This window comes from Cladophialophora immunda, assembly GCF_000835495.1.
Source record: "Cladophialophora immunda strain CBS 83496 unplaced genomic scaffold supercont1.6, whole genome shotgun sequence".
Classification (NCBI taxonomy): Eukaryota; Fungi; Ascomycota; class Eurotiomycetes; order Chaetothyriales; family Herpotrichiellaceae; genus Cladophialophora; species Cladophialophora immunda.
The window spans coordinates 1,159,741-1,184,006 of NW_015622546.1; the positions used below are offsets into that span (position 1 = coordinate 1,159,741).

A 24,266-nucleotide genomic window follows, 5' to 3' on the forward strand; every position below is an offset into this window, starting at 1 on the left:
TTCGAAGCCTTGGCGGCTTGGAAAGTTCCCGGACGGTCCTTGGACCAGTTCTTCGCCGAGATACGCGACAACTTGGGTGCATCCACTATAGATGGTCGACATCTTGGGAATCTGGCTCGCCTTTTTGGCGCTGTTGAGCTGATTTATACACAGCGCATCGACCCATAGCATCCGTGGGGTATTTGACCGGGGCGCGTACCGTAGTAGAGAGGCACAGTTCTTGGTGTGGAGAAGGACATCCCAGAAAGACCCGATATATATGGGCGTACACGGAGTGGTGTTATCCGCTTCCCCTCCCCAGGTATACGAAGCTGCTTCGTACTCAGGGCAGTCATCATCTGGATATGTGTCGAGACTGATGTGAATGGGAGCATCCCCGTCTGGAGATGGATGTAGACATAGGAGTCGAAATTCGGACTTTTGGAGGGTTTGGCAATAGATAGTAGCCAATCCATTCCCCTGGGACTCGGCAGGCCGAGATGGGACAGGCCCAGAAGAGGGAATATTACTCCCACTCGCGGCACCGTCGTAGGTCGAACACTCCACGGAAGGTGACCATTTCAGGCGCAGCTCCTCCAGTGGCTCGTTCGACGGGATGGAGGGGATTGAAGTCGTGTTTGTTTGGTGGGGGACAAGTGCCTCCGCTGGAGGCCCTCGATGGCATCCCCGGCAGTAGGGTCTGCCACAATCAACAATGATATCAGGCTTGTCACAGTCGGGCGAGTGCCATCGCGTCATCTTTCCTCGAAGGCATGCGCTGCTACCCAGAACAGATTTAGCGGTGAATAGCCATATGAGTCGCGAACGAAGAACGTGTCGTTCGATCCTAACAGTGACAAGGAAGTTTAGGTAGCAGCGTAAGGCCAAGGGAATTCATCTGCCGGGTTTCCTGACACCTCTCTGAAAATAGATGCCGAGATGCCTAGTCGGCGATCGGGTGGCGGGTGTAGCCGATTGTTTGGGGGGACCTGATTGGGCCCTCTGTATGCTGCTCAGGGAGTGCTCAGGTTGTGCTCAGTTGTGCCCAGTGATGCTAAGCCAACGGCTCAGTTGATGGTCAGGTTAAAGCGGCCTTCGCTCACCCTCTCTCCCCTGCAGCCGGTTTGGCACCGCGTTCTCTAACCACGGACTTTATGCAGAATACCGGCTATCTTTGGGGCTGGAACACAAGAGTCGGCCCTTTCATGTCTCGCAACCTCAGTAACTGCCTCAGCAGAGCTGTAGCCAACGCTTAAATGGGACCCCTGAGCCCAAACTGGCTTTCTGCGAATGAGCATCGAGCATCAGGTAGCTTTCCCTGTAGCTCGCTTAATGCTCTGGCGCCCTCCCCCGTACTCTACCGTGGCTCCCTCGACGCCCTCTCGTGCCCGGCCGGGCCTCCTCTATTGCTCCGTCACGTGCCCGACTAAAGCGGCCTCGCTCCCTTTCCTGAACGAAAATGGTAAGGAATAAAGTACAGTTCGGGGCATATATAATACACACCCCGAACTGTGCTTCTTCCATTACTATTTTCGTTCAGCCTTAGGGGCGCCCTTTAGGACTCGGCCACAGTTGCCCGGCTGTATCCCCTCGTTTCTTTCAGCTAAGCTTACTGCCCCGGCAACTTTCAATCCTTTCATCACTTGACCTGATCCTGGCGCTGACATCTACAAAACGCCGGAAAGGGCCCCACTTTGTAGACAGCACAATACTAAGAGACTGGACTGAAAGAGAAGAAAAAGGCAAGGACCTGGTCCTGACATCGACAGGGCCTCAAGATCATGAGCAGACTAGCATAATTAAACACGTCCATGCGTCTAATACCGACTTTGATCAACCCAACCCAGCTCAACGAGTTCAGTACCCCTAGAAGTCGTACAATCTGTCTCGTAGGAAATCGTCCTCTTCAACGTGTTTCGGCGAAACGATCATGAACACCGATCATTTGGGGGGAGGGAGCCTCTCAACGAAAAATTCTCGCCGTCGCCCCCAAAGCGGTTTCAAAAAGCTAGGCCCCTATTTTGCTGAGAAGAGCCTCGTTCCCTTTCGCAGTACCAACATGAAACCGGCAATTCCTCACCTGGTGAAAAGTCCCCGGGTCTGGAGCTGGGGCCACTGATTCCGAACCCGCCGAGCTTGCTTTCCAATACGGTACAGATGAAATCGACGCCGATTTCGAGCGCGCGATCAGCGAGCTTCTTCCATGCTGGGTTGATCGGTCCCGGGCCGGCCGACGATCCGTAGTCATTGGTCCGCCTGTTGCCTTGCGGCTCAGGTTGACGTGGTGGTTGGTCTTGTGGCGTATTCTCCCTTGACTGATTGTCCTACGGTCCATTGTATGCGTTTGGCGAAGCTCTGAAACGCTTTGCCGCAGAAGTGAGATGCAGTCCGTTCTTTCTTCCATCCAGCTCCGTGAGGAGCATGACCTACTTAGGCCTTGCGATCTACCGCCATCCCGACCGGTGGGGCTAGAGCAGTACTCCTCCTCGTGTTGATATGCGAGCACGCCCTTGTCAATTGTTAGGCACATGCAGATATGCGAGCATCAACGGACATTTGGGCGCCGGTAGGTGACGCGTCAACTGTGTTCAAGCATGCAAGAAGGTCGGCTGACTGTCCTCGCAGCACAATCCCGGTGCGACGACTTGGAGGCACTAGGGTACATGCAGGTGTATTTCATGCGTGGGAGACTTCCTTGGCAAGGTCTCAAAGCGAAGTGGGATGCCCAATACCTGCTGGTTTTGGAGAAAAAGCAGGCGACCAGTGCCAGCGAATTCTGTGCGGGCCTACCAACCAAGTTCGTGGACTACTTCGACTATGTGCATAATTTGCCTGATGAGGATTCTACTCATCAGGCTGGATAGGAAAATTAGAGTGTGTCGTAATGTCATGAATGGGTGGATATTGGACGGACTTCTTGAGGCGTAGTATACCAAGGGAACCTTCAGCGTTAGGCGCTGTGACGGGAGAGTGGTGCGATAACGAACCGCCTCAGAAGCACTACTAAAGTGAGTAGTGAATAGCTTTTGATGGTCTCTGCAGCTTATAATATTTAGATCCTGCAGATTTGGGTGCGGTAAATCACACCGGACAAGACTGGAACGGGCGCAGTATTTGATTGCGGCGCTGATTGGTAGGCTAAGTGAGGCTTAGCCAGGGCCTACTTCAACATGACCAACGTTTAGAAGCATGCATCCTCCTTTTCTCAAACGTCGGCCCCCATCCAGTACTGTATACTTTTTCTCTTCCATAGTCGGGCTGCCCGAATGTCCCTCTGGCGTACCGCATCATGTCAACTCCAGTGGTTGTTGACATTGTGACATATTTTTATCCGATTGGGAACACACCTGCCGTCCACTTGACTCGAGGTCTTCCATACAAGCAGCCTGCCAATATTCTGCTTTTAGGGTGTGGCGACGTGCGTAACGTCTTGTTTACGGTCTATTCCGACCAGCGCTCTGGTGCGCAGAGTCCATCCTGCGGGTTCCTCGCCGTCCACTGATGTACTGCCAGGCCGGAAACTGGACGTGACGTGCTGTGACATTGAGCCCGCCGTCATCGGTGTGCCTCGCTTCTTCCTCACTGGCGTGGTTTGCTAACGAGGTCAAATTCAGCGCGCAACATCTTGTTGCTTACTCTTCTTTTAGACGACGTCGACGGGTCCAATGACGCTTCCATATGGAACATATACTATCACCTCTGTCTAGACAGCAATGCCTTAGAGTTGCTAGGGACCCAAGCGACAAAACTACACGAACTGGCGGCTTCAATGCAGAGCTGGCATGGCGGGCAATATGGCCGAAAATTCAGATTTTGCGACGAGGGGACCCTAACGAAGGTGAGGAATATCTGGGACACTTACCGCTTCACACGTTTGAATCGAGACGACCGAGAACGTTTTCTCGAACGCTCAAAAGCAGCAATGCAGAGGGCCATGGAAAGCCGAGCTTATCACCTCGGTGGCACCAGTTCTGTCATATCGGGCCTTCGATCTGCAGCTCCCGCCAGCACCGGTGCCATTCATGATGCCCCCAAGCTTCATCAACACTATTGGGACCACGGCAGCACCGACAGGGAGGGAAACGACTCGCGCAGAACTGACACTCCCAACCCGATGTTTGTGACGGACAGGTCCACGCTCCACTACGGCACCGACCCATTACTGGGTTTTCACCTTGCGACGGCCTATACCCCACTCACCGAACAGTCACCGTTTCATTCCGAGGCAATGACGCATGATTCTTCCTGCTTCAGGGTTGTCGAGGCAGCACAGCTTCAGTTTCGATCCTGGGCAAGGTCGCTCAGACAGTACCCTGTCTCTTGTCTTACAATACGCTTTTTCGCAGGCGACGCCATCTCCTTTCTATACGCGCTGCAGCAAAAGAAAATCACCCGAAGCGAGAGGGCCGCGGGCGTGTACCGCGATCCCTATCACGCGGAGCCGCTAGTCCTAGATGGCGAGGAATACACGGACTCTACTCGAGCACCGCTCACATTCGGCGTGATTGACACGTCGAACCTCATTGACCACGTAGGCGCTTTGAACCTCCTTGTGGCCGCCACGCCGTTATTGGATGAGGGACGCTCAGCCAGCCTATACACCGAATCGCTAGTAAAGCAAGAGAAAACACATACGGCGTACATTGACAACCTTCTCAAGGGCCACTTCCCAACCATCTCGACGTTGTTAGGCCTCTTCCCAGTCGAGTACTGGACTAATGCTTCGGCTTCTTCGGCGATGGGCGACCTGATGATGGACTCGAGCTTTATCGGGGCCGGTGACGATATCAGACGCGGACAGATGCATGTCAGACTAACATGGAAGCAGATCATTCCCGAACAGACATCAGCATCAGCATCACCCGCAGGGAAAGGCCGTCTCCTTCGAGTCGATGAGAGTGGGTGCGCCAGGATCCTCCATGATGTGTATCTCCACATGTTTCAGCACGAGAACATGCAGCGGCTGTTCTCGGACATCAACGTGCACACCATATCGAATAGTTCGCTCCCGCGCTATCACCGCGGAAGTTATGCTCTGTTTCTACGGTTTGTGCGCAGTAGGGTCGCCGCGGACTGGGACAAAGTCATGGACCATCTCTTGAGGCTTATCGAGACTGACTCTAGTCTCTTAATGGGAATGAATTATATCCAGGAGCTGTATCTGTACCTCCACATTTTCAAAGTGTATTCCGTGGGCACTTTCTCGGGCCCGGTCAAACAACCCTCCACCGCCGTCACAAAAGGATTGGAGAGCTGGAACGGCATTCCACCGGTCATTTGCGTCACATTAAAGGTACCCAGGGAAAGACTCAGAGCGATAACAAGTCTCAAGCCCGCCGAAATTGGCACGCCAATCGTTCACTGTGTCATTCAGTCCTCCCCGGCGTCGAGGTCTCGACGGTGGCAAAATATCTTCTCTGCCGTCCAGCTTTCTTTTGGAGACATCTCCACGACTGGTGAGAGGCACAGTGACGCCTTCAGCCTCCATATTGTGGACGACGGCCTGAAATGGAACGGCAGTTCTGCCCTCTTCGTCTCGTTCCGGGCTCCGACATGGATGTTATTGATCGAACCCCGAACTGCATCAATAGCCTTTGGAATCCAGAGTACGCCACAAAGTTCAAGGACGTTCACAAAGCTTCTTGGTGTTGAAATGAATATTTACAAAACCAACTTAGGAGATGAAGAAAACGTCTTCATGACCCAAGATCCACCAAACCAGCCAGAGTCTGCTTCCCTTTGCGCCCTCCCGAACGGTGATTCAGGAGACTCGCCTCCCCAGGGCCAGGTTGCGCGCACCGTGATCACTGCAAATGTCAACTCTAATGCTCCGAGGATCGCAGCTCTAACGGGGCGTCTTGAACTCCTTTCGGAGGACGTCAAGGCGGCGATGAAAAGTGGAAGTAAGGTTGAGTGTGTTCAGGTATCTCCATGCACCGTCATCGCGACAGGGCTGATGGCCTCGCCGATCATTCTCGAATTTCCCTCTCCCGTCCTTGATTCGAGGAGCAAAATTAGGATTGCAAGAAAATCTTCATACGTCGAAGTAGAAGCACCACTGGCCAGCGGAGCGGACTGGAAATGCTTCCCGTCATTCATCCATCCCATTTACCCAACACCCGGGCCACCCGTGGTATGGAATACGCCTTACACGAATTTGGAATGCCTGCCCACCATCAATACGTCAAGGAAAAAGGGAATCCAATGGCTCGTGACGCATTCCTCTTGTATGTTCAGCAGCACAGAGCGCGAGTTGAGAGACACTCCGATGCTCGCAGATCGGGACAAAGACGTGCGAGTTCGATTTAAAGACTCCCTATTTTCACTTCTTATGCACTTTTCCGGCTTGCAGGGTGAACAAGCCCAACTGTTTGGCCTTAACGACCCTACCGGTGGAGGGATACACATTCTGATTTTCGTCGCTAGCCTCAAACTGGACATTGCCAACCAAACGGTCGTTCTGGACTCGGCAATATTACCACTGACCAACAGCCTGATGCCGAGACTCAGTTCATTCTTAGGAGCGCTTTCGACTATGCGGTTATGCAGTATCAAGGCGGACGCCGTGGAATTGAAGCTGTGGAGACAGGTGCTGCCGGCGATGGTCGAACGATGCCGGACATGGGAGCATCGTCCTGACTGTGAGTATCTGACAGAATCGCGCATTCCCTTGTCCTTGGAGAACGGCCAGCCGCTCCTGTGCTCCTGTGGAAGCGGCCAGCTGCCGAAAGCGTTCCTCACGGGCGTGCCGCATTGGGGTTCAGTGTCGAAATACTTTGTTCGGGCAGCGTTGTCTCCGTGCTTCCCAGCTCCCTTTAGTGAGAAACTTTTCGATTTCAGCAAGATCAACAAAGCCAATACCTTCCCTCACAACGGTAGCAGATGCAGAGTCTGTGGAAAAACTGAATCCAGGCCTGGAGTGGGCTTGTTGACGTGTGTGCGATGCCACAACGCGAAATACTGCTCGAAGGAATGTCAACGGACAGATTGGAAGAACCACAAGCCTAACTGCAGAAGTTAGCACGCAGAAAGATTGTGGTGATCGTCACCCAGGCGCAAGTGACGGGATACAAGGAAGTAGGGAATGGTGTGGAATACATCTTACAAGTTGTTTGGTGGAAAAGCTATGTCTTGGCTTTGTTGAGGAATTTCAGTCATTTTAAATTTCCTCGGGCGTCAAAGAGATGCTTATTCTCCATCATACCCCAGCTCTATGGAATGAGATTCTCCATGATCAGCTAAATAACGTCACAAGGGAGAGTGGATATGGGTCTGAATCACCATACATGCCGTGTTCCATATATCAACACTATGTGACCAGCCCGTTTGCATAATGATCTCAGGCGCTTTGTAGATCTCTGGCTGTATCTCTTCATATGGATAAGAACCTCCGATCCGAGCCTCGCCAAAGTCACACAGGATAGGGGAACCCCATCTGTGGTGTTTTGGGCGCCGAAAAGATCGTTCGTCGTTCACAATTTTACGCGGACATGGATGTTTACGCTCAGCCTCTTCAAAGTCCGTAAGTATGCTCTTATCCTGGATGGCCAACATGAGGTTACTCAGCTTGATGTCTAAGACATAGCTAAGTAATTGCTGCGCTATGTCTAGTTAAGGTACCGCAGTGTGTGATATTGGCTTCTCTGTGGAGAAAATCTAGGGCCTGGAGCAGATACCGAAGCAACCCCTTGACCATGTCCTGCGGGAAAGTCGTAGACGTTCCTCCAAGTCTTTGTAGATCCCAAAGAGTTATTTGTAGTAGTGGGTGAACCAGGCAGTGATGGCGATTTCCATTCGGTCGTATGAGTTCGAAGAAGTCAAGGAGTTGCTGCACGTGTTCAAGTCCGGCGTGCGATGTGCGCAAAGATCCCCAAATGCCATTACTCTGAATAGAAAGAGGAGGATAAAGAGAGCGAAGTATGCGAGTACGATTTATGGAATGAGTGTGACGTGAAAGAGTTAAGATACTTGGAACGAGCATGGGCTTCCAGCAATGCCCAGCTTGTCAAGAATTGGTTCTTGCGTCTCTGTACGAGGCGTCCCTTGGACGAATGCATGGAGGCCACGCGTCTGCACGACTTACAGCTCGTTGTTTGCGTTGGCAAATGGACCGTGTGTCGGCGGCAGTCGGAAGAAGAGCAATGGCCAGTGCTATCTCAAGAATAGTACAGCGCTCGCACCGATTGGTGATCAGACGGCGTCAGAGCACACGACAGGACGGTCAGGCTCTGGAACCCGAGCACGGGTCAAGAAGCCCAGAAATTCGAGGATGTATCGGCTGTCACGACCATCAAATTTACAACTGACAATAGCAATCTACTTGCCAATCGAGGAGCCTTGTCCATCGATAATCAAAGCCTTCCTACCGCTATTGAACATTTAACTAATAAAGCTGTAGTGATCAACAATGAGTGGATTCCACGAGGTGAATGTAATCTTCTCTGGCTTCCACGGGAGTACAGGAGTATAGCAGCCATGTTGAAAACAGGTTTGCCGTTGGTTCTGTGGAATTAAGTGGGGATCTCCATTTATCTGTCCTGCAGAGCGGCCATAAAGTCGTGAAGATCAACAACTTCCATCCAATGTATTTTGCCCGAACAGACAAGGATAAAGAACCCCTGTAGAGAATAATGCGAGAGTATCTCTTGGACACTACCTTTCTGATTGCAGCCAATTTTCTCGCAGGTCGTCGACTTTCTGGCCTCGGCATGGACAATCTGAAGAAATGTGCATTACATGGGCCGGTGATGAAGTTTATGGCTGAAGGCGTCAGAGTTACGTACCAGTGGACAGACGAAGATGACATGGCTAGTCCCGACCTTATCCAAATGCTAGAAGGACTAGATCTGGGAGCGACGGTAATTACCTGGTCTCCTCTTCGCTCTACTCATCGTGCTGATATGGTGATAGGATAGCCGCTGTGCGGAACTTGATCAACTCTTAAGCGCCAATCGCAGGAAGAATAAAGAGTATGACAGCTTTATAAGCGACGGCAGCGGAGGTGGAGAACCGAAAGAAGATGTGTTTGAGAAAATAGGACATCTGGTCCCCAAACTACCGACCGCATTGGTGCCAATCGACGATATACGAATAGATCTTTCCCCCCCAGAAGCCATTGAATATCCGAACCGGACTGTTGTTACTAGAGAAGTATTCTTCTCTTATCCTTTGGTCCGAGGAGGCGATTAAATTGGACGGATAAACAGATCTTTCTTTATAGGTGTGCCATACCCTCCGACATGTCGCCTTCAGCCATCAAGTTTAAGTTAAAATGTCATACACCCCCGTCAATGGACCAGGACTTCATTCTGCAACCGTGGCACCTACCAAGCAATTCGATATCATATGGAGATTTAGCAGTCAGTCACCGAGCTGCGGAGAACAGATCGCCAACGACGAGGCTAGAGCGAAATTCCCAGTTCACGGAGCATCATGCTCATCCAAGGTGGCTCATACTGGAAGATCTTGGACATCCCCACACTGATGCCAGCCAGGTGACCTTTCAAAATCTTGAATTCGCCGATTATGGCGCCCTGTCCTGGTCAAAGTCGGATCCCACTCTGTTCGGATTTGGGACATATATTCCTCTCAATAGCCCTCTGTGTCCTTCTGCGAGCCCTTCTTTCAACAAGATTCCCAGAGCGGCAGCAGTTCAGGAATTATATTTGTTTGCAGCTGGTTAGGCTGATTTGTTTGGAAATGATTTCTATTTCAGTTCGACTTCGTTAGTTTGTCTTTTTGCATCCATGTAGATTTTACCACTCAATATCAAAAGTTGTTCCAAGACATCAGCAGTCATAGCCACAAAACCTAGCGGAAAACTTCAGTAACTTGTCCGATCGTTCGTTAAGGGAATAGGGCATGGGCCCGCTTTATCCAAGCACTGCAGTTGTAGAGCTGCCATCTTTCCTCGCTGTCCTCATTTATTCTTCGTGATGATCTCTTCCTCGGTATGTGAGATATTTATACTCTCATTATCTCCGTGGTACTTTTCTGCCAGTTGCTCCAATATTTGACGCTTTGTCTCTGGAATAAGCAAAGTAGTGAAGGTTCCGCAGAGCATAAAGAGAGCAAAACTCACCTTCATAATTCGGATATTGCATATCCGGCTAGCGTGACAAATGTGTCCCCTCCACTTCCTGTGGGAGAAATATCAACCGCTTTCGGGAAGGAGTGTATAAGGTTGGCCTTTGGGAGGGCGCCAATACCCATAGCTAGTGGTCCTTTCTCATGCATCAAGTTTCATGCAATTTAGACCACAGTCGGTTGCACAATTGATCAATTTAGTCAGTGGGTTGCAGGGGTAGCACGCGCCTCGAACGTGTGCACACCGTGGGGAGGTGTATACTGCGGGGAGACCTCCTAGCGCCTTGGCAGCATTTAACACTACTTTCGCTGAACCGGCAGCCATTCTCTTCAGTCTGTGGAGATTTCACCTTATCGCCTTGACTACAGCTGTGCTGCGGCTATTGGCTCGCCATCTGGTCATTGTCAAAGCCTCCGCTGTCAATCATCCCCCAGCCCGGATTTGCGCATGCTGTGACGCGGACAAATTGGGCGCCATCTGCGGACAGCGCTCGAATCCCCACTCTGCTGCACCGTTTGGATTGGAGCAGAGGCTAATGAGAGCGGATGAAGCATATTTTTTTCTCTCTCGAACATTTCACAACCCAGCCGACACCTGACAACAGGATGAAGCTGACCCGATCATTGGAGTGGATGGAATGGCGACCGGGGTGTGGACGAACAGGTGGGGTCTAATGCGCGACGTGTCCCTCTTCCGCAGGATATCAGCACAGCCTTTGCGCAAGCTAAGCAGCCTCACTTCCCACTACGGCGAACTGCATGGGACGATGTTCTCAAAGTTTTGGGACATTCTTCATTCACGTGTCTCATGAGGTTCTGATCAATCCTATTGAAGATGGCCTGTACGCGTATATCTAAAATCCTTCCTGCGCCTGCACCTGCGCCTATGCCCTTGCCCTTTGCTCCTCTTCCTCCGAGCACCTCCATCAACCTACCACCATGGATGCTGCAAAGGCATCAGATGACCCGGGAGCAACGTCGTCACTGGCCACTGACTTCAAGGAAATGAACCTCCTAACGCTAGACGATTTCTCTGGCGTCTCCAAACCAATCCACGGACTTGTTGACGCGATCCAGGAATGTATGACGGCACAGCTGGGGAACGTGAAGCGGCGATATGAGGCGGTCGTTGACACATACGAAGGACGTTTAGTCAAATGGGCTGCTGAAAAAAAGGCTCTAGAGGACGAAAAGGCGGCATTGAACGCAAAGCTACTGGAGGCTAAAACGGGGGAGGACGAGCTAACAGCTAAGATGAAAGAGAAAGATGAAAAGATAAGCAAGTATGAAAGTTGTGTGGCAGAACTTCAAGATGTCGATACCAAAGAGTTGTAAGCTCATATGGCTATGCGTCTACTTGGTGCCTTGACCAAAAGGATAACATTCCCAAATATCAGTTCCGACAACATGCAGGGTCTTTGGGAGAAGTTCAAAGAGTTTGCCACGAAATTTTTTCTGTCGAATATATCTTCTGACCTATTCGTGAGTTGACTCCTTACCACCTCCTCGGTCACGCAAAGAGCATTCGTCTAACTCGGATTCAACCTGTACAGGACTCGTCCCAATGGGACCTCTTTATCGACCAGCTCGGGCTCAAAGGTACTATCCCCCTTCCGACTCGCAACACCGAACCGGCAAAAAAGGCCCGCGTAGCCGCTGCCCTTGCAACCATCGCCTCAATGCTGTCCACCCGCATCTTTACTCCTTTCTATTTTTACAGGCCCACTGCAAGTGATGATTTTAAAGAGCTTCTCATACGACTGGCGGAGGAAGACAGCCGAAAAGAGTTGATGTGTCGCGCGCTCCTACTATCACCGTGGACAAAGAAAGAACAGCGGGACGCAGAGGAATGCCTTGTCAAGGAAGCAACCGGTGCGGTGGCCAAAAGCCTTGGTTTTTGGATTAACGATAATACACTGGATGCGTTTCGCCGAGAGTTGCTAGGCTTGTTCAAAGAGGCGGTGGAGCTTTGGCGACAGACACAGAATAGCAGCGTCAAATTTGAGGCAACTGTCGACGACATTGACGAGCCGGGCTGGGAAGTGTTGAGCGCGTTGAGCAATGGCGAACCGCCGGAGGATTCTCAAGCTAAGCCGGCCACGGTGGCACTCTTTCCACGCGTCCTCGTCATTGGGAAGGACGAAGATGTGACGTTGTTCGATGGGATTGGACTCTGGGACTGGCAGACGGCTGCGGCTGAGCAGGAGTTGAAGGAGGATATGGAGGCAAAAGGACGCCCCAGGCGTGGGAGGAGGAAGATGTCAAATGCTACAAACGGTGCACTGATGAGTCCGATAAAGTTGAAAGGGGCGTCTTTTTTAGGCCGAGGGAAAACCGACACGGACGATGGAACTGGATGAAAGGTATGCTGCGGGAACTGCGATCTCTTACCAACATGTAACTGTACAGTAGTCATCTACTGGGTTTTGACCGTCGATTTCTCGAGGCTGCCTGGCAACAGTAGCAATCCTCTCACGGGTCAGCAAGATCTGTCGAACCCAGTGAGACATGTTATCAGCCCTCGGTCTTGTAGAACCTGGCTCGGAAAGTGACCTTGATCTTCCATTGTATCCTTTCACTCCATTCTTCCTCGTCAATGTTCGTTCGTGTAAGGTGAGTAAAGCCGCCGACGAACTGTTCCGTTGTGATGATGGCGCAGTCGACGGTAGGCCTCTTTTACTTCTTATCACGCCGAAGCTTGCTTGTTGCCAATGTAGAACTAAATAAAAATTTGGACGGTTGTAAGATCGGAGGCAGTCAGAGCCTGCCCGGGTTCTGACGGCGCGCCACCTCTTCGTCGGGAGAGGACAGAGTAGGCTTTTCTGGACGTATTCTTTCCTTGTGGCGCTAGGACGCCATCTGGGGAGGTTGTTAGGGCTGAGCAGCGCAGGCTATCCCCTGCGTGGCCAACAATGCTGAGTAATTTCTTGGCACCCAATCAACTTCCGACTTTTTCTACAATGCTCTCCTTCCTACCTATTTTCTATTGGATAATGAGCCTAGAACAGCTAATTTAGATGTCTACAGAGTCAGCCTGGGCAGCCAAGTGCCATTATCGCCGCCAAAAAAGGCGTAAAAATCGCGCAGGATAGGGCCGGAACAGGCACAAACGGCGCGGCGCGTTCCGCAATCTCAGACCTCGTCCACCACACAGAACCCGCGTACAATCGGTCCGCACCGCCAGAATCTCTCCGTTAGCAAGCAGGTCAGGTCAATCCTCCAGGCGATACTCAGATAGCCGCATCAAGCGGTAACAATGACAAGCGCAAGAGACGCCAGAGACGGTACGACCAGCGGCGTCAGTTGCGAGATCGGCTCCTGCGAGGACACAGAATTGGCGCATCGGTAGATGGTGACACGTTGAAGCACTACCCTTTCGAATCGGACTTTGTGCAAACAAGAAAAATAATGCCTGAACGAGATCGCTTGGCGGAAAACTTGTTCAAAGAAGTCTTCGTGATGAAATCGGGATCCAGATCGTGAGTGACTTGATTCAGTTGATGCAGTCGATAAAGACATAGACACACTGTTCGAACTTGAACAGCTCGTCCACCAACTGTGACGGTTGCGGCCAACTCAGGAGCAGGTGATTTCTCTGTCAAGTGGAACATGCGTGCCACCACTGACTCGAAAATAGGGACAGGCTTGCGACATGGTGGCTTCACGTCTACCACTGTCAAAAATCCCGCGCCCGATGCGGCTGGTCGTTTTAAAGAGTTTTGCTTTTTGTGTTTCCAATGGTGGACGAGCACGGTGGATTGGGAAGACCATACCGCAGAACACTTGCGCCCTGACGGCGAGGTAGGAATGCTACCGCTGAAGTGTAACATGGTTCAGTTCCGTCACAACCTCATTCGGCCAGGACTTTGTCCCTCGTGTTGAATTGCCTGGTTGAGGTTGTGTACAGAGCTCCACGGGACGAAGTGACTCGGCTTCTTGAACGAGGTTACTTTCAGGCAATTCAACACCTTAGAACCTCCTGGCATAGGCAAACCTTCACAATCCCGCAGATGGAAACAAATTACCTCGTCCGCTGGCACATGACACCTTCCCATCTCCAGGCGCTCACCAGTGAATACGAAAAGCTGGTCTTACACGCCCTCGACCGCTTTGACGCTGGCGACGAGCGTATTTTCATCTGCCGGCACCAGTTTCTTGTTTTCCTGTCACGATGCATGCAAGATCCTGGGGTCGTTCGCTGCACTGCAAAGTGCCTGTACAGAGACGCTCGAGCGATGCTGGAACGAAACCCAGGCTTTCCTTGGGATGGGGTGTCGCGTTCCTTCGGATTCGCAGCGAGGACCCTGACGACTGTCCACGGCCAAACCCTGAGGGACGGCGTTCCCGAACATGTCCGTCGGAATGCGATCGACAAAGGATTCGCCTATCCGATTGATGCCTACAATGTCCTCTCTCGTGGCAGCGATGAGTGTCGACGTCAAGCAGACCGCCTTCTCAGAGATCTTGGGGGGGAGAGTCCATGAATACTCAGTTCTGAGATAGGTTTTGCACTCCAGGGTGTCATCATGTTGGTAATATGTAATCCCAGATCTTTTATGGTATCGGTGCTTCTTGTGCTGTTCATGATCTTGGTTTTTGTATGTGTCTAAGAACGGGCAAACAGACGAAAGAAACGATACCAAGTCGAAGAATCAGGGGTCCAGATAATAACAAACTTAGATCTAACTCGTTCCGACTCGCTTGACTCTTCCTTACGCCCCTCGACCGTTGTTGAATAGCTGTAGAAGAGAGTAGAGGGGAGAGGAAGGAAGCGGACGAGGGAGCGAGTCGACTAAATAGTCGTTGGCGGGAGAGTAAAGCGGCGGGCTATTAGTCAGCCGAATGGGCGCGAAAGAGGATTGTTCGGGGGATTAGTTATTGTATATCTGTATCTAGCTCAGCCCGCATATGAACGTATCAGTTCTGGCAGTAGTACGCACGTTGTCCACACGCTGATGCAGCGAGGTTAGGTATTGAACAGCTGAAACTAACATGTTCATACACACATATATACGGAGATAAGTACCTAGGTACGTATCTATTGGTTTTGATCCAGTGCTTGCTAATTACCGCGTCACGCAGAGGCTGAGTTCGTTCACATCATATCATGAGTCTCCCGTCCTGGTTCCTCCCACCGAACAATCCGAGGATGTTCGAACCGCCTTCACCACCACTTCCACCGCTGTCACTCTCGCCGTTGTTTCCGCCTTCACTGCTTGACCCGCCTAACCATCGCGGCCGTTTGAACCCGGAACCACTTCCACTTCGACTGGTCGAAGCTTGCATCCACTTGGGCGTTTCGATTGTATCAATCGTATTCTTCACCCTTCGTCCGAACAGCGTGAAGAAATTTTCCTCGTCGGGCTCAGGTTCCAGAGCGGGTCTATCTCTGAACCTACCACCCGATGATGAGTGGTGCGGCGTACCCGAGGCGGTCGTGCGGTTGCTACCAGGCCCAACTCGATCAGCAGGAGGCACCCACCTGGTCGGTGCAGCGCGAGGCCTATCCAAAGACGCCCGCGGAGAATCCGTGATGCCCAACGTGGCCGTTGGTCGATTTCCCTGAAGATCTCGTGCGATGAGATCTCGTCCTTCGCGCCAGCCTCCGGTTCCAAAACCGGATGGATTGTCCTCCTCGTCCTCGTCGATTTCCAATATGCCGAAACCCAGCACATTCTTGATCTTGCCATATAAATTAAATAATGTCATGATCACTGGCAAGAGGACGAACATTGGGAACAGGTAATCGAACCAAGTCCCCAGCGGCGTCAGATTGATCAGTCTCCCCAGGAAATCATAAAACGTTGAATTCTGGTGAATGCTCTTGGGCAGGAAAGTGAGGAAATTGTACGCCAGCGGTACTGTCAGTTTTGCAATCTGTCCCGCGTACCAGCATGCCGATTCAGCGTAGGTGTGCCTCCTGACCAGGGCTCGTTGGTTCCATGTAGGAACGTCGTTCATGCTACTCAGGGCGCAGATGCACATATAGGCAATCCACATGGAAGCGATGAGTTGCCCGCCGAAGCCAATTTGATAGTTCTTGTCACTCGGGTGGTGAATGACCGTCAGACTGACCGCCGACAGGTGCGGGGCAGGAAATTTGATAATTTCGGACCAGATGACAGCGACCGATGCAAGGGAGAGGACGGCTCCCAGAGCTATCCTGACGGCGGGAACGAGGTGGACGTATAGATGGTAGCGCATGGACGGGGTCATGAGAGACCATTTGGGTGAAGATGACGTGGAACGACCAAAGTCCAGTTTCCGAGAGGCTTTGGAATCGAGGATAGCCTGTAGATCTGAAGCGGTCTGGACGATGTTGTCCCATTCGCGGACGTATCTCGCTCGTCGGTGTTTAGCTCGTACTAGCCGTCGAGTCAAGTCCGCCAGGTATCTCTCGGTAATGACCGCGGGGACTTTGGCAGAGGCATCGATGGTGGTGACATTTGAAAAGACTCGGCTCTCGGGCTGGCCGGTCATGTCGACCAGTTCATCAATCCAATCCTGAAAATCTCGGGCACTCCCAGTTTTCCTTTGTTTGAGCTGCATCACCTGCGCTTCCAGCTCATCGAGCGCCACAATAGCGTCTTCCAGCTTCTCATGAATCCTCGGAGCCTGGCCCTGGACGCGGCGCAGGCTGCCGCTTATATCCGCCTTGCGGAACATCCTCCTGGGGATGGAGACTAGCCCGTGGCCCATCAGATAGATGGCAAGAGCAAGACCCCAGACATACGCCAGCGCCATGACCAAGGCTCTGATTGCCGTGAAGTCGAAGCCATAGGAAAAGATCATGTAGATCAAACCGGCAATGGCGCAGACCAAAACGATCAGCTGGTATCTGCCATTGGAACGCAGAGAATAGACCAGCCGGGACTTGGGGTCACGGTACCCAGCGTCCATGTATTCCCCCAGCAGAGGCAAGACGACCCATGTCAGGACAAAAGTCAACCAGTAGACGATTCTCCACGAAACTAAAACGGCTCTTTTGGGCAACCATATTCCTTTCCCGCCATGATCGCTTTCTCGCGCGCTGGATGCGAGATCAATGGGAACTAAAATGAGGGCGCTTGCGGGTAGGACTAGGGCAAGGAAAATCGGGACGAGGAGGAAAGCGGGCGTGGTTCGTAGAGGCAGGTAGTGTCGTAGGATGAACAAGACGGCGACTGAGATGGTCAAAAGAGCCAGGCATGCGAAGATGTCGGACCCCACCGAGGATGCCATTTTCTCCCAATTCCAAATGCCGAAATGAGGTTTGCTAATGACAAAGAGTGCTGATACCGGCCATTGATCGGTCGCGCATAATATCGAAAAGGCACCACCAAAACCGGGGGTATCGCAGCTGACACAGGAAGCGCAGTTATGTTCTGGACGTCAGCGAAATGGTATATCGAGGCAAATCAGTCCTACTGCTGTAAATGCCTCAGATCAAGTGGAATGCGATAAGTGGGAAGAGTTCGGAAAGGGGGGGAAATGATTATGCACAATCGTGAAAAAAGGAAATGGTAGAGGTCTGCAATCAGACGAGTGACGTTGTACGGTGTAGTAAGGATGGAGAGACAGTAGGAAGGCAGATGGAGGACAAGGAAAAGCACGGCAACGCTATAGCAGATGTAGTTTAGGGTAACATTAGGTAAAGGACCCCCAGAGCTTCGTGCTTTCTAGGCACCCACAAGGTCATTGTTGCGGTGGCAAAGGCCCAAAGAGAGGGGGGGGGGAAGGAACCTGAGGGGTGGGAGAGTCAGTGGTCTTCCTTCACACTACCCAGATACATAGATACCTACCTCAGGGCCCGCCTCTTAGAAGCTGCAGCAGGAGTACGAGTCGCAGTCGCAGTCGGAGAGCGCTTTCACAGGTGTTAGACCTAGCAAATTGGCCCAGGTCAGGACTTCTAGGTGCCCTTCTTACACGGTGTAGTGATGTTTGAAGACCGCACTCACCCAGTCAGGGACAACGAGGGACATGCCATGGCCTTATGAACCCTGTCTGGGTCCGTCTCTGGGGGGCTACTAGGGCCCAGTGAGCCTTGATTGAGTGGACTCGGGGGGACATGGGCCAGATGGACTAGCAGGCTCCGGGCCACTCAGACCGCTGGGCCCTGCACACCTCAGCCTAACAAACATCAGTTTTGGCTACAGTAGCGAATTCACTCGAGCAACTAGTTCCTGTTTGGCGAAAGTCATCCATCCTGGGCTCCATCCTCGTCACCTGCGACGGCGACTTTTTCTCGCTCTCTTGCTCTCTTGCTCTCTGTCCGCCTCGCTCTCTATCCTCCATGAATCCCCCGTCATAACTCCGGATGGCTCTCTAAATCGCTCTACCGTGGGCAGCCTCCCTCGCGGCGATACTCCTTCACTCTTTTATATCTATTACCCAACCCGCAAGAGGTGCCTCGCACCACCCCCGCGCGCTTTGTTCTTGGTAGACAAGGCTAAAAAGCCACCGACAAGCCTCATCGCAAAGTGGGTTGGCCTGGATTCCTCCACGACGCGCCCGGTTGGCGCCCAATTGCAGCTCACTCCTCGACTCCCATCCAAGTCCTCACATAAGGCACCGCTGCACGGTCTTCCTCGAGCTAGTGTCAGCCTCGATTGTTCCGTATTCCTGTCCGACCAACGCATACATCCCACATCCCCAGACTCATCCTCTTCTCTCTACGCTTCCTCCGTGGTCCAAGAGTGACAACGTGCGCTAGATTCTCTCCCCTGACACCATTGACGACCTCCTTGACCTTCCTCCTGTGTGTCCTTATTGTCGGCGTCGTGTCACCCTGATCGACGTCCAACCTCACCGCGAACCAGACTCGGCTCTCATTTCCTTTTTGCCTGTGTCACCACCTCCCGTGACGGGGGCCTGACTAGAGCCTGCCTTACCGATCTTTCTCTCCTCTCCCCTGCCAGCTCCCGCCATTGATTCCCGTAGAGTTCATTGCAGAACTCAAGGCAACTCCTCATCTCCCGCGAGCCGTCCTTTCGCAACATACTCCTTACCTGTCCCGAATGCGTTGATCGAGGCCACTCAGCCTGAGCGTCCCGTCGCTCGCCACCCTCGGCCGCAGCCATGAATCCACAACACTTTCAGAACATGGTGGGCATGGGTCGAGGCATGCCCAACAACATGCAGCAACAAATGGCCATGGCAAATCAGATGGGCGGGCAGATGGCGGCACAAATGGGACAAATGGGGCAGATGGGTCAAATGAACCCCAGAGCCGGGCAGATGGGTGCGGGAATGGCAAGACCGATGCCTCCGCAGATGGCCGGACAGATGAGCCTCAACCACCCTTCGGTCCAGCAACACATCTTCGACATGTTGAACTCCCAAGGCCCTTTCACTGGCTGGCAGGCTAACGTCCACATCCGCGAACGAGCCGGTCAGATCAAGTTGCTCGTTGATTCTCTCCGTCTAGTCCGACCCCCGGTTGAGCTCCCTCGTGCGATCGAAGTCGCTCTACAGTTCGAGCGCAAGTGCTTCACCCAGTCTGCGAGCCGAGAGGACTATGTCCGGGAGTGCAGCGAAAAGCTAGGGAGGATCCGTGACCAGCGAGCCCAGCAGCTGAATCAGTCTGCCGCCGGCGTTATGCAAGGCATGCAGGGTATGCAAATGCCCAACCAAAATTTCATGCCACAGATGCAACCCAACCAGCAGATGCAGAACAACATGTCGCTGCCCCCGCACCTGCAGCAGCTACAGCAACAGCAGCAGCAGGGGTTACGCAACTCGCCCGTTTTCAACCAACCCCAGCCCATGATGAATCAAGCAAGCCAATCCGCCCCCAACCAGTCCATGGTGGCCATGATGCCCGGTAATGTTCAGCAGAAGCAGACCCAGCTGCCTGAGTTGACCGCAGAAGACAACAAGGCAATTAACCTGAGGGCGGCTGAGCTTGCAAAAAGCACCCCGAAGGAAGAGATGCGCAATATCGTTGAGCAGATGAATCCACAATTACGGCAGAACCTGGCTCAGAGGACCGTCGATCCAATTATTTACTATTTCCGTATGCTCGCAACCAAAGAGTTCCGGCGACGAAAACAGATAGAGGCAGGACTGGGCGGCGCCGAAAATGCTGGTCAGATAAATAATGCCGCCAACATGATGGGGCAGATGCAAAATCAATCGACTCCGAACTCGATGGGACAGGGAATGACTGTGAATGGGAATCCGCTAATGGGCGACATGGGCCGTTTCCAAGGCCAGCAAGCAGAAGGACTAAGATCCCAAGAAGGTGGTGAATTGGTCGTTCCCGCCAGCAGTGCGCAAGGCATGATGCCGGACCAGTTGCGTCTCCAGCAGCAGATGATGGCTAACCAGCGTATGGGGCAACAAAACCAAGCTAACAACTTGAACCCGGCCTTCATTGCGCAGCAACAGCGCATCCAACAAGCACAGGCTACGAAATTGCAGCAGGCCCAACTTCAGGCACAGAATCAGGCGCAAGCGCAAGCTCGCGCTCAAGCCGCAGTTGTCCAGGCACAAATGGCCGGTCAACGTCGGGATATGCAATCAATGCCTCAGTCCAACACCCCCCTCTCTGCTATCAATCGGCCCGTTGGGCCTAATGTCTCGGGTGCCAGCCCACAAACGGTTCCCCGCCCTGGCTCTGGAACTCCGTTGATGAATCAGCAGATGCAGCAAATGAATAACGCAGTACAACAAGGCCAGCAACAGCAGCAGCAGCAGCAACAGCACATGCAAGAAATGCAAAAGCGCGAACAAGCACTGGCTAGCTTTCCTGTACCCCTTCAAGCGATTCTCCGTCAAAAGCCGCAAAGCGAATGGCGCAATATCCTACAGCAATTTCAGAAGAGTGGTCAAATGAAAAGGAGCATATCACAGCAGCCGCAGCAGCCGCAGCTGCAACAGCAGCAAGCGCCAATGGCTCAAATGCAGAACAGTCCATTCATTGGTGGTGCTAACATTGGTGCAATGCCCATGCAGCAATCGCTCTCAGCTGGGGCCGTATCTCAACAGGGTCAAGACATGGCTGGTATGCAGCCTGGTAGCCAGGGACAAATGCAACAGAACCAGCAGGAAATGATGAGGCAACGCCAAATGCAGATGCAACAGCAAAAGCAGCAACAGCAGCAGCAGCAGCAGCAGCAGCAGCAAGGGCCCCCAAATACCCAGGGACAACCACAAGCCCCTCGTCAACAATTGACGGCTCCGCAGATGAAGTTGATGGATCAGCAACCCGTTCCGCCTACCGTCTTGAGCAGCATAAGACAACATGCTGCATTGCCCGAAATACGGACCTGGTATCAACTGAAACAATGGCTGCTTTCGAATCCTGTTGCGAACTGGCCGATCCCTCAAGTATTGGACATCCAAGCGAACCATTTCGCTCACATCATGAAAAATCGTGGCCAGAATCTGCAGCAACAACAGCAGCAAAATGCCCTGGCCGGCCAGGCTCTGGGACAAGCGACTCAGCCAGTGCCTCAGCCTTCGATGCAACCTGCTCCTGGCCAAGCTCCCGCTGCCCCTCCCGGACCGATGCCATTCCGGACCCCAACTGCCTTCGATATTCAAAAGGTTCGGGCTGCGAATCCTCGCGTCGCGAACATGCCGGACGAGCAAATTAGAGCCATCCTCATCAACCGCCATCGTCAAGTGCAGGCGAAGAACATGCAGCAGCAAGCTAACCAACAAGGAATGCAACAGCAAGGGCTGCCAATGCCGCCACAAGCAGGTCAAGCAAGCCTTCCGGGACAGCAATTTGGTGTTCAAGCATCTGGACAGAATCAATCTCCGGCGCAAGCTCAGCAGCAAATTCGGCAGCCTTCCGTCTCAGCGCCAGGACAACCTCGCCCGCCGCAGACCCCAGCGCAGCCTGAGAACAAGACTCTGAAACGGCCCAGCGATGACGATGTGATCGAAATGCCAATGCAGAATAAACAAGCCCAACCGCAAGTGAATGGCAACAAGCCGCAAGGATTTCAAGCTTTGACAAAAGAGCAGATCAATGCGTTGGATCCGGTAAAGAGACAGCAGTACAAAAACTACCAGCTGCAGCACGCTGCGATGCGGAAAATCATGGAACTCACAAAGGAAGTTCAAGCCAGCATGCCCAAGCTGCGGCCCATCACCAACATGGATACCAACGGCAGAAAGCGCATCACGGAGCTTTTGACGTCCGTTAATGTGAAGAATATGCTTGGCAGGTTCGACTCGTTCCTTGTCGCATTCTATCGCATCGAGCCAAATGATGCAGCCATCAAGCAACTGGTCCTCCAGAAGATACAATTATTCTCGCAGTACAAACCACAATCGCTGCAGAACAAGACGTTTGAACCGGCCGACCACTTCAGCATTACTGCCGACAACGCTGAAGGGATTGTTAGCAACATCACTGCAAAGTTCCAACAAACTGCCGCGCAAATACCAAACAACAAAGCTCGCCCGCAGCCCGCACAGCTCACGCCGGAAAATCTCAGTTTGCTTGAGGCGCAGGAGAAAGAACGGAAACAATCTCTCAAGGTCAACCAAGCTCCTCCTGCCCCAACATCCACCCAGCCACCGTTCCAAATTGGAGATCCAAGAGGGCAAGGTACACCAAGGTACGCGACCCCAGGTCTGAAGCAAGAAGACCTTAAGCTTCCTACCGACCCCAAGAGGCGAAAGAAGAACCAACAGCAACCTACAAGTGCGACGACCACGACGCCTACCCTGGTTACCTCTCCTCAGACGACGAAAACACCCAAGCCTGCCGAGATGTTTAAGTGTCCTGTGAATGGATGTGATCATCAGCTCAAAGGCTTCGCAACTCAAGCCGAACTTGATCACCATCACAATGTTGCCCACAAGTTGGACATGGAGCCTGTCACTGATCCTCTTGCTTTTCTCCACGATTCTCTGCGCTCTGCCTTTAACCTAGACGAGAATTTCCAGCAGATCAAGAAGACCTTCCCCAAATCCGAGGGCAAAGTCGCAGGTCCGAGCAACATTAAGAATGAGAGCTCTGCAGACACCCCTGTACCCATGGCCAAGATCCCCAGTCAAGGTCCTGTAGGCACAGCTGCTAGAGACGGTGATATCTCTATGGAAGATGACGATCCTTGGAAACACAGCAACATCACATTGGATCAGTTGCGTGTTGCCTTTGGTGGTGACGACTGGGACGAGCTCTTTCCGTCCGAGGAAAAGCTGTTTGAGCAACAGTCAAAGTTCTACGAGGCCTATCGGAACACCAGCGAACGATGGCAGAAGATAGTTGAAGGCCCCAATGGCGCGTTGACTGACACGTCTACCGAGAAGTCCAAAAGCCCAGAGATAGCCAGTGACAAGGAAGGCTCGGCAGCTACCACGTCGCGTCAGGACAAGAAAGAAACCGTGGAGAAAAAGGCTGAAGACGATCAATGGAAGGTCAACCTGGATGGAATTGAGGGTCTTGATCTGAGCGGGTTTGGAGACATGTCCCCATTCGAAAACATCAATGATCTGGACATCATCATGGGCGAGGACGGGTCACCCTTCGAACCAGTCGAAAAACCACAGCTGTCGACCGAACAGCTCCATCTTCAAGCACTAGGAGTGGACCTTGAGCATCCAGAGACTTGGACTGAGCAGCAGAAAGCACTGGCAGACTTTCTGTTGAACATGTGAGCGCAGCAAGATACCTTGCCCGAGGTCTGTGCCTATTCCACATTGTGCGTTTTGTGTATTTTCTGGGCCCGGGGCGATGGGTGGGATGAAATGTCCAAGCGGAGTATTTGCGACTTGTTTCTCAGCATGGCGTCCTGTGGGTCAGCGGATCCTAATAGGAGGCATGGACGGCTCGATGTCTTACGACTCTGACGAAGCTTCCCTACAAGGGAAAGGAAGGATATTTCACTTCTTGAATCGCGGGAGGGGGAGTGTGAATGGGAGGATGTTTGTCTGGAGTTGACCTTTCAACACCAAGGGAGCGATTTTGTACATTAGGAGATCTAGCGTGGAGATCAAACTTTTCTGTCCTTTCAGATACCTCGGGATCAGCATGGGTTTTTTTTTTTGGATTTCGGATCATGTGTGATGGATGGGATGAAGAACCGGAATGGTTATGTATGGGTTTGGATGACAAAAGAAATACCCGGCAGCGGCTTGCGGCCCTTTTTGATCTACATCTTGGACCCTTAGTTTTGGGTTTCTTCTACAAAGTACCGATATTTTTTTCAGAGGTACCTTTTTCCATAGGGGAAAATGTGAAATACAGAATTTCCAGCCGT

The 24,266-nt window shown here is 52.3% G+C and overlaps 5 protein-coding genes across 6 annotated transcripts; 4 read left to right on the top strand and 1 right to left on the bottom strand.

The window, feature by feature from the left end:
• Nucleotides 1-2,573: 2,573 nt before the first annotated feature.
• On the top strand, nt 2,574-2,843 carry PV07_09987 (uncharacterized protein; the record flags this gene model as incomplete). Its single annotated transcript, XM_016397284.1, has 1 exon — nt 2,574-2,843. The coding sequence occupies one exon, from the start codon at nt 2,574-2,576 to the stop codon at nt 2,841-2,843; it is 270 nt and encodes an 89-aa protein (XP_016244475.1).
• A 425-nt stretch (nt 2,844-3,268) lies between these two features.
• On the top strand, nt 3,269-7,000 carry PV07_09988 (uncharacterized protein; the record flags this gene model as incomplete). The annotated part of the gene is made up of 3 exons (XM_016397285.1): nt 3,269-3,440; nt 3,493-3,540; nt 3,594-7,000. 3 exons carry the CDS (start codon nt 3,269-3,271, stop codon nt 6,998-7,000), a joined length of 3,627 nt encoding a protein of 1,208 aa, XP_016244476.1.
• Nucleotides 7,001-13,810: 6,810 nt separating this feature from the next.
• Nucleotides 13,811-14,612, top strand: PV07_09989 (uncharacterized protein). Its single transcript, XM_016397286.1, has one exon. The coding sequence runs from the start codon at nt 14,076-14,078 to the stop codon at nt 14,547-14,549; it is 474 nt and encodes a 157-aa protein (XP_016244477.1). The 5' UTR covers nt 13,811-14,075; the 3' UTR covers nt 14,550-14,612.
• Nucleotides 14,613-15,008: 396 nt separating this feature from the next.
• PV07_09990 lies at nt 15,009-17,602 on the bottom strand. Of its 2 annotated transcripts, XM_016397288.1 has the most exons (2): nt 17,275-17,602; nt 15,009-17,228 (listed from the first exon to the last, which is right to left on the bottom strand). In XM_016397288.1, the coding sequence occupies exon 2, from the start codon at nt 16,963-16,965 to the stop codon at nt 15,166-15,168; it is 1,800 nt and encodes a 599-aa protein (XP_016244479.1). In that variant the 5' UTR covers nt 16,966-17,228; nt 17,275-17,602; the 3' UTR covers nt 15,009-15,165. The 2 variants fall into 2 exon arrangements, with proteins under 2 accessions (XP_016244479.1, XP_016244478.1); XM_016397287.1 differs by having other exon boundaries at nt 15,009-17,602.
• A 744-nt stretch (nt 17,603-18,346) lies between these two features.
• PV07_09991 (uncharacterized protein) lies at nt 18,347-24,261 on the top strand. Its single transcript, XM_016397289.1, has one exon. It carries the CDS (start codon nt 19,123-19,125, stop codon nt 23,662-23,664), a length of 4,542 nt encoding a protein of 1,513 aa, XP_016244480.1. The 5' UTR covers nt 18,347-19,122; the 3' UTR covers nt 23,665-24,261.
• The last annotated feature ends 5 nt before the right edge of the window (nt 24,262-24,266 follow it).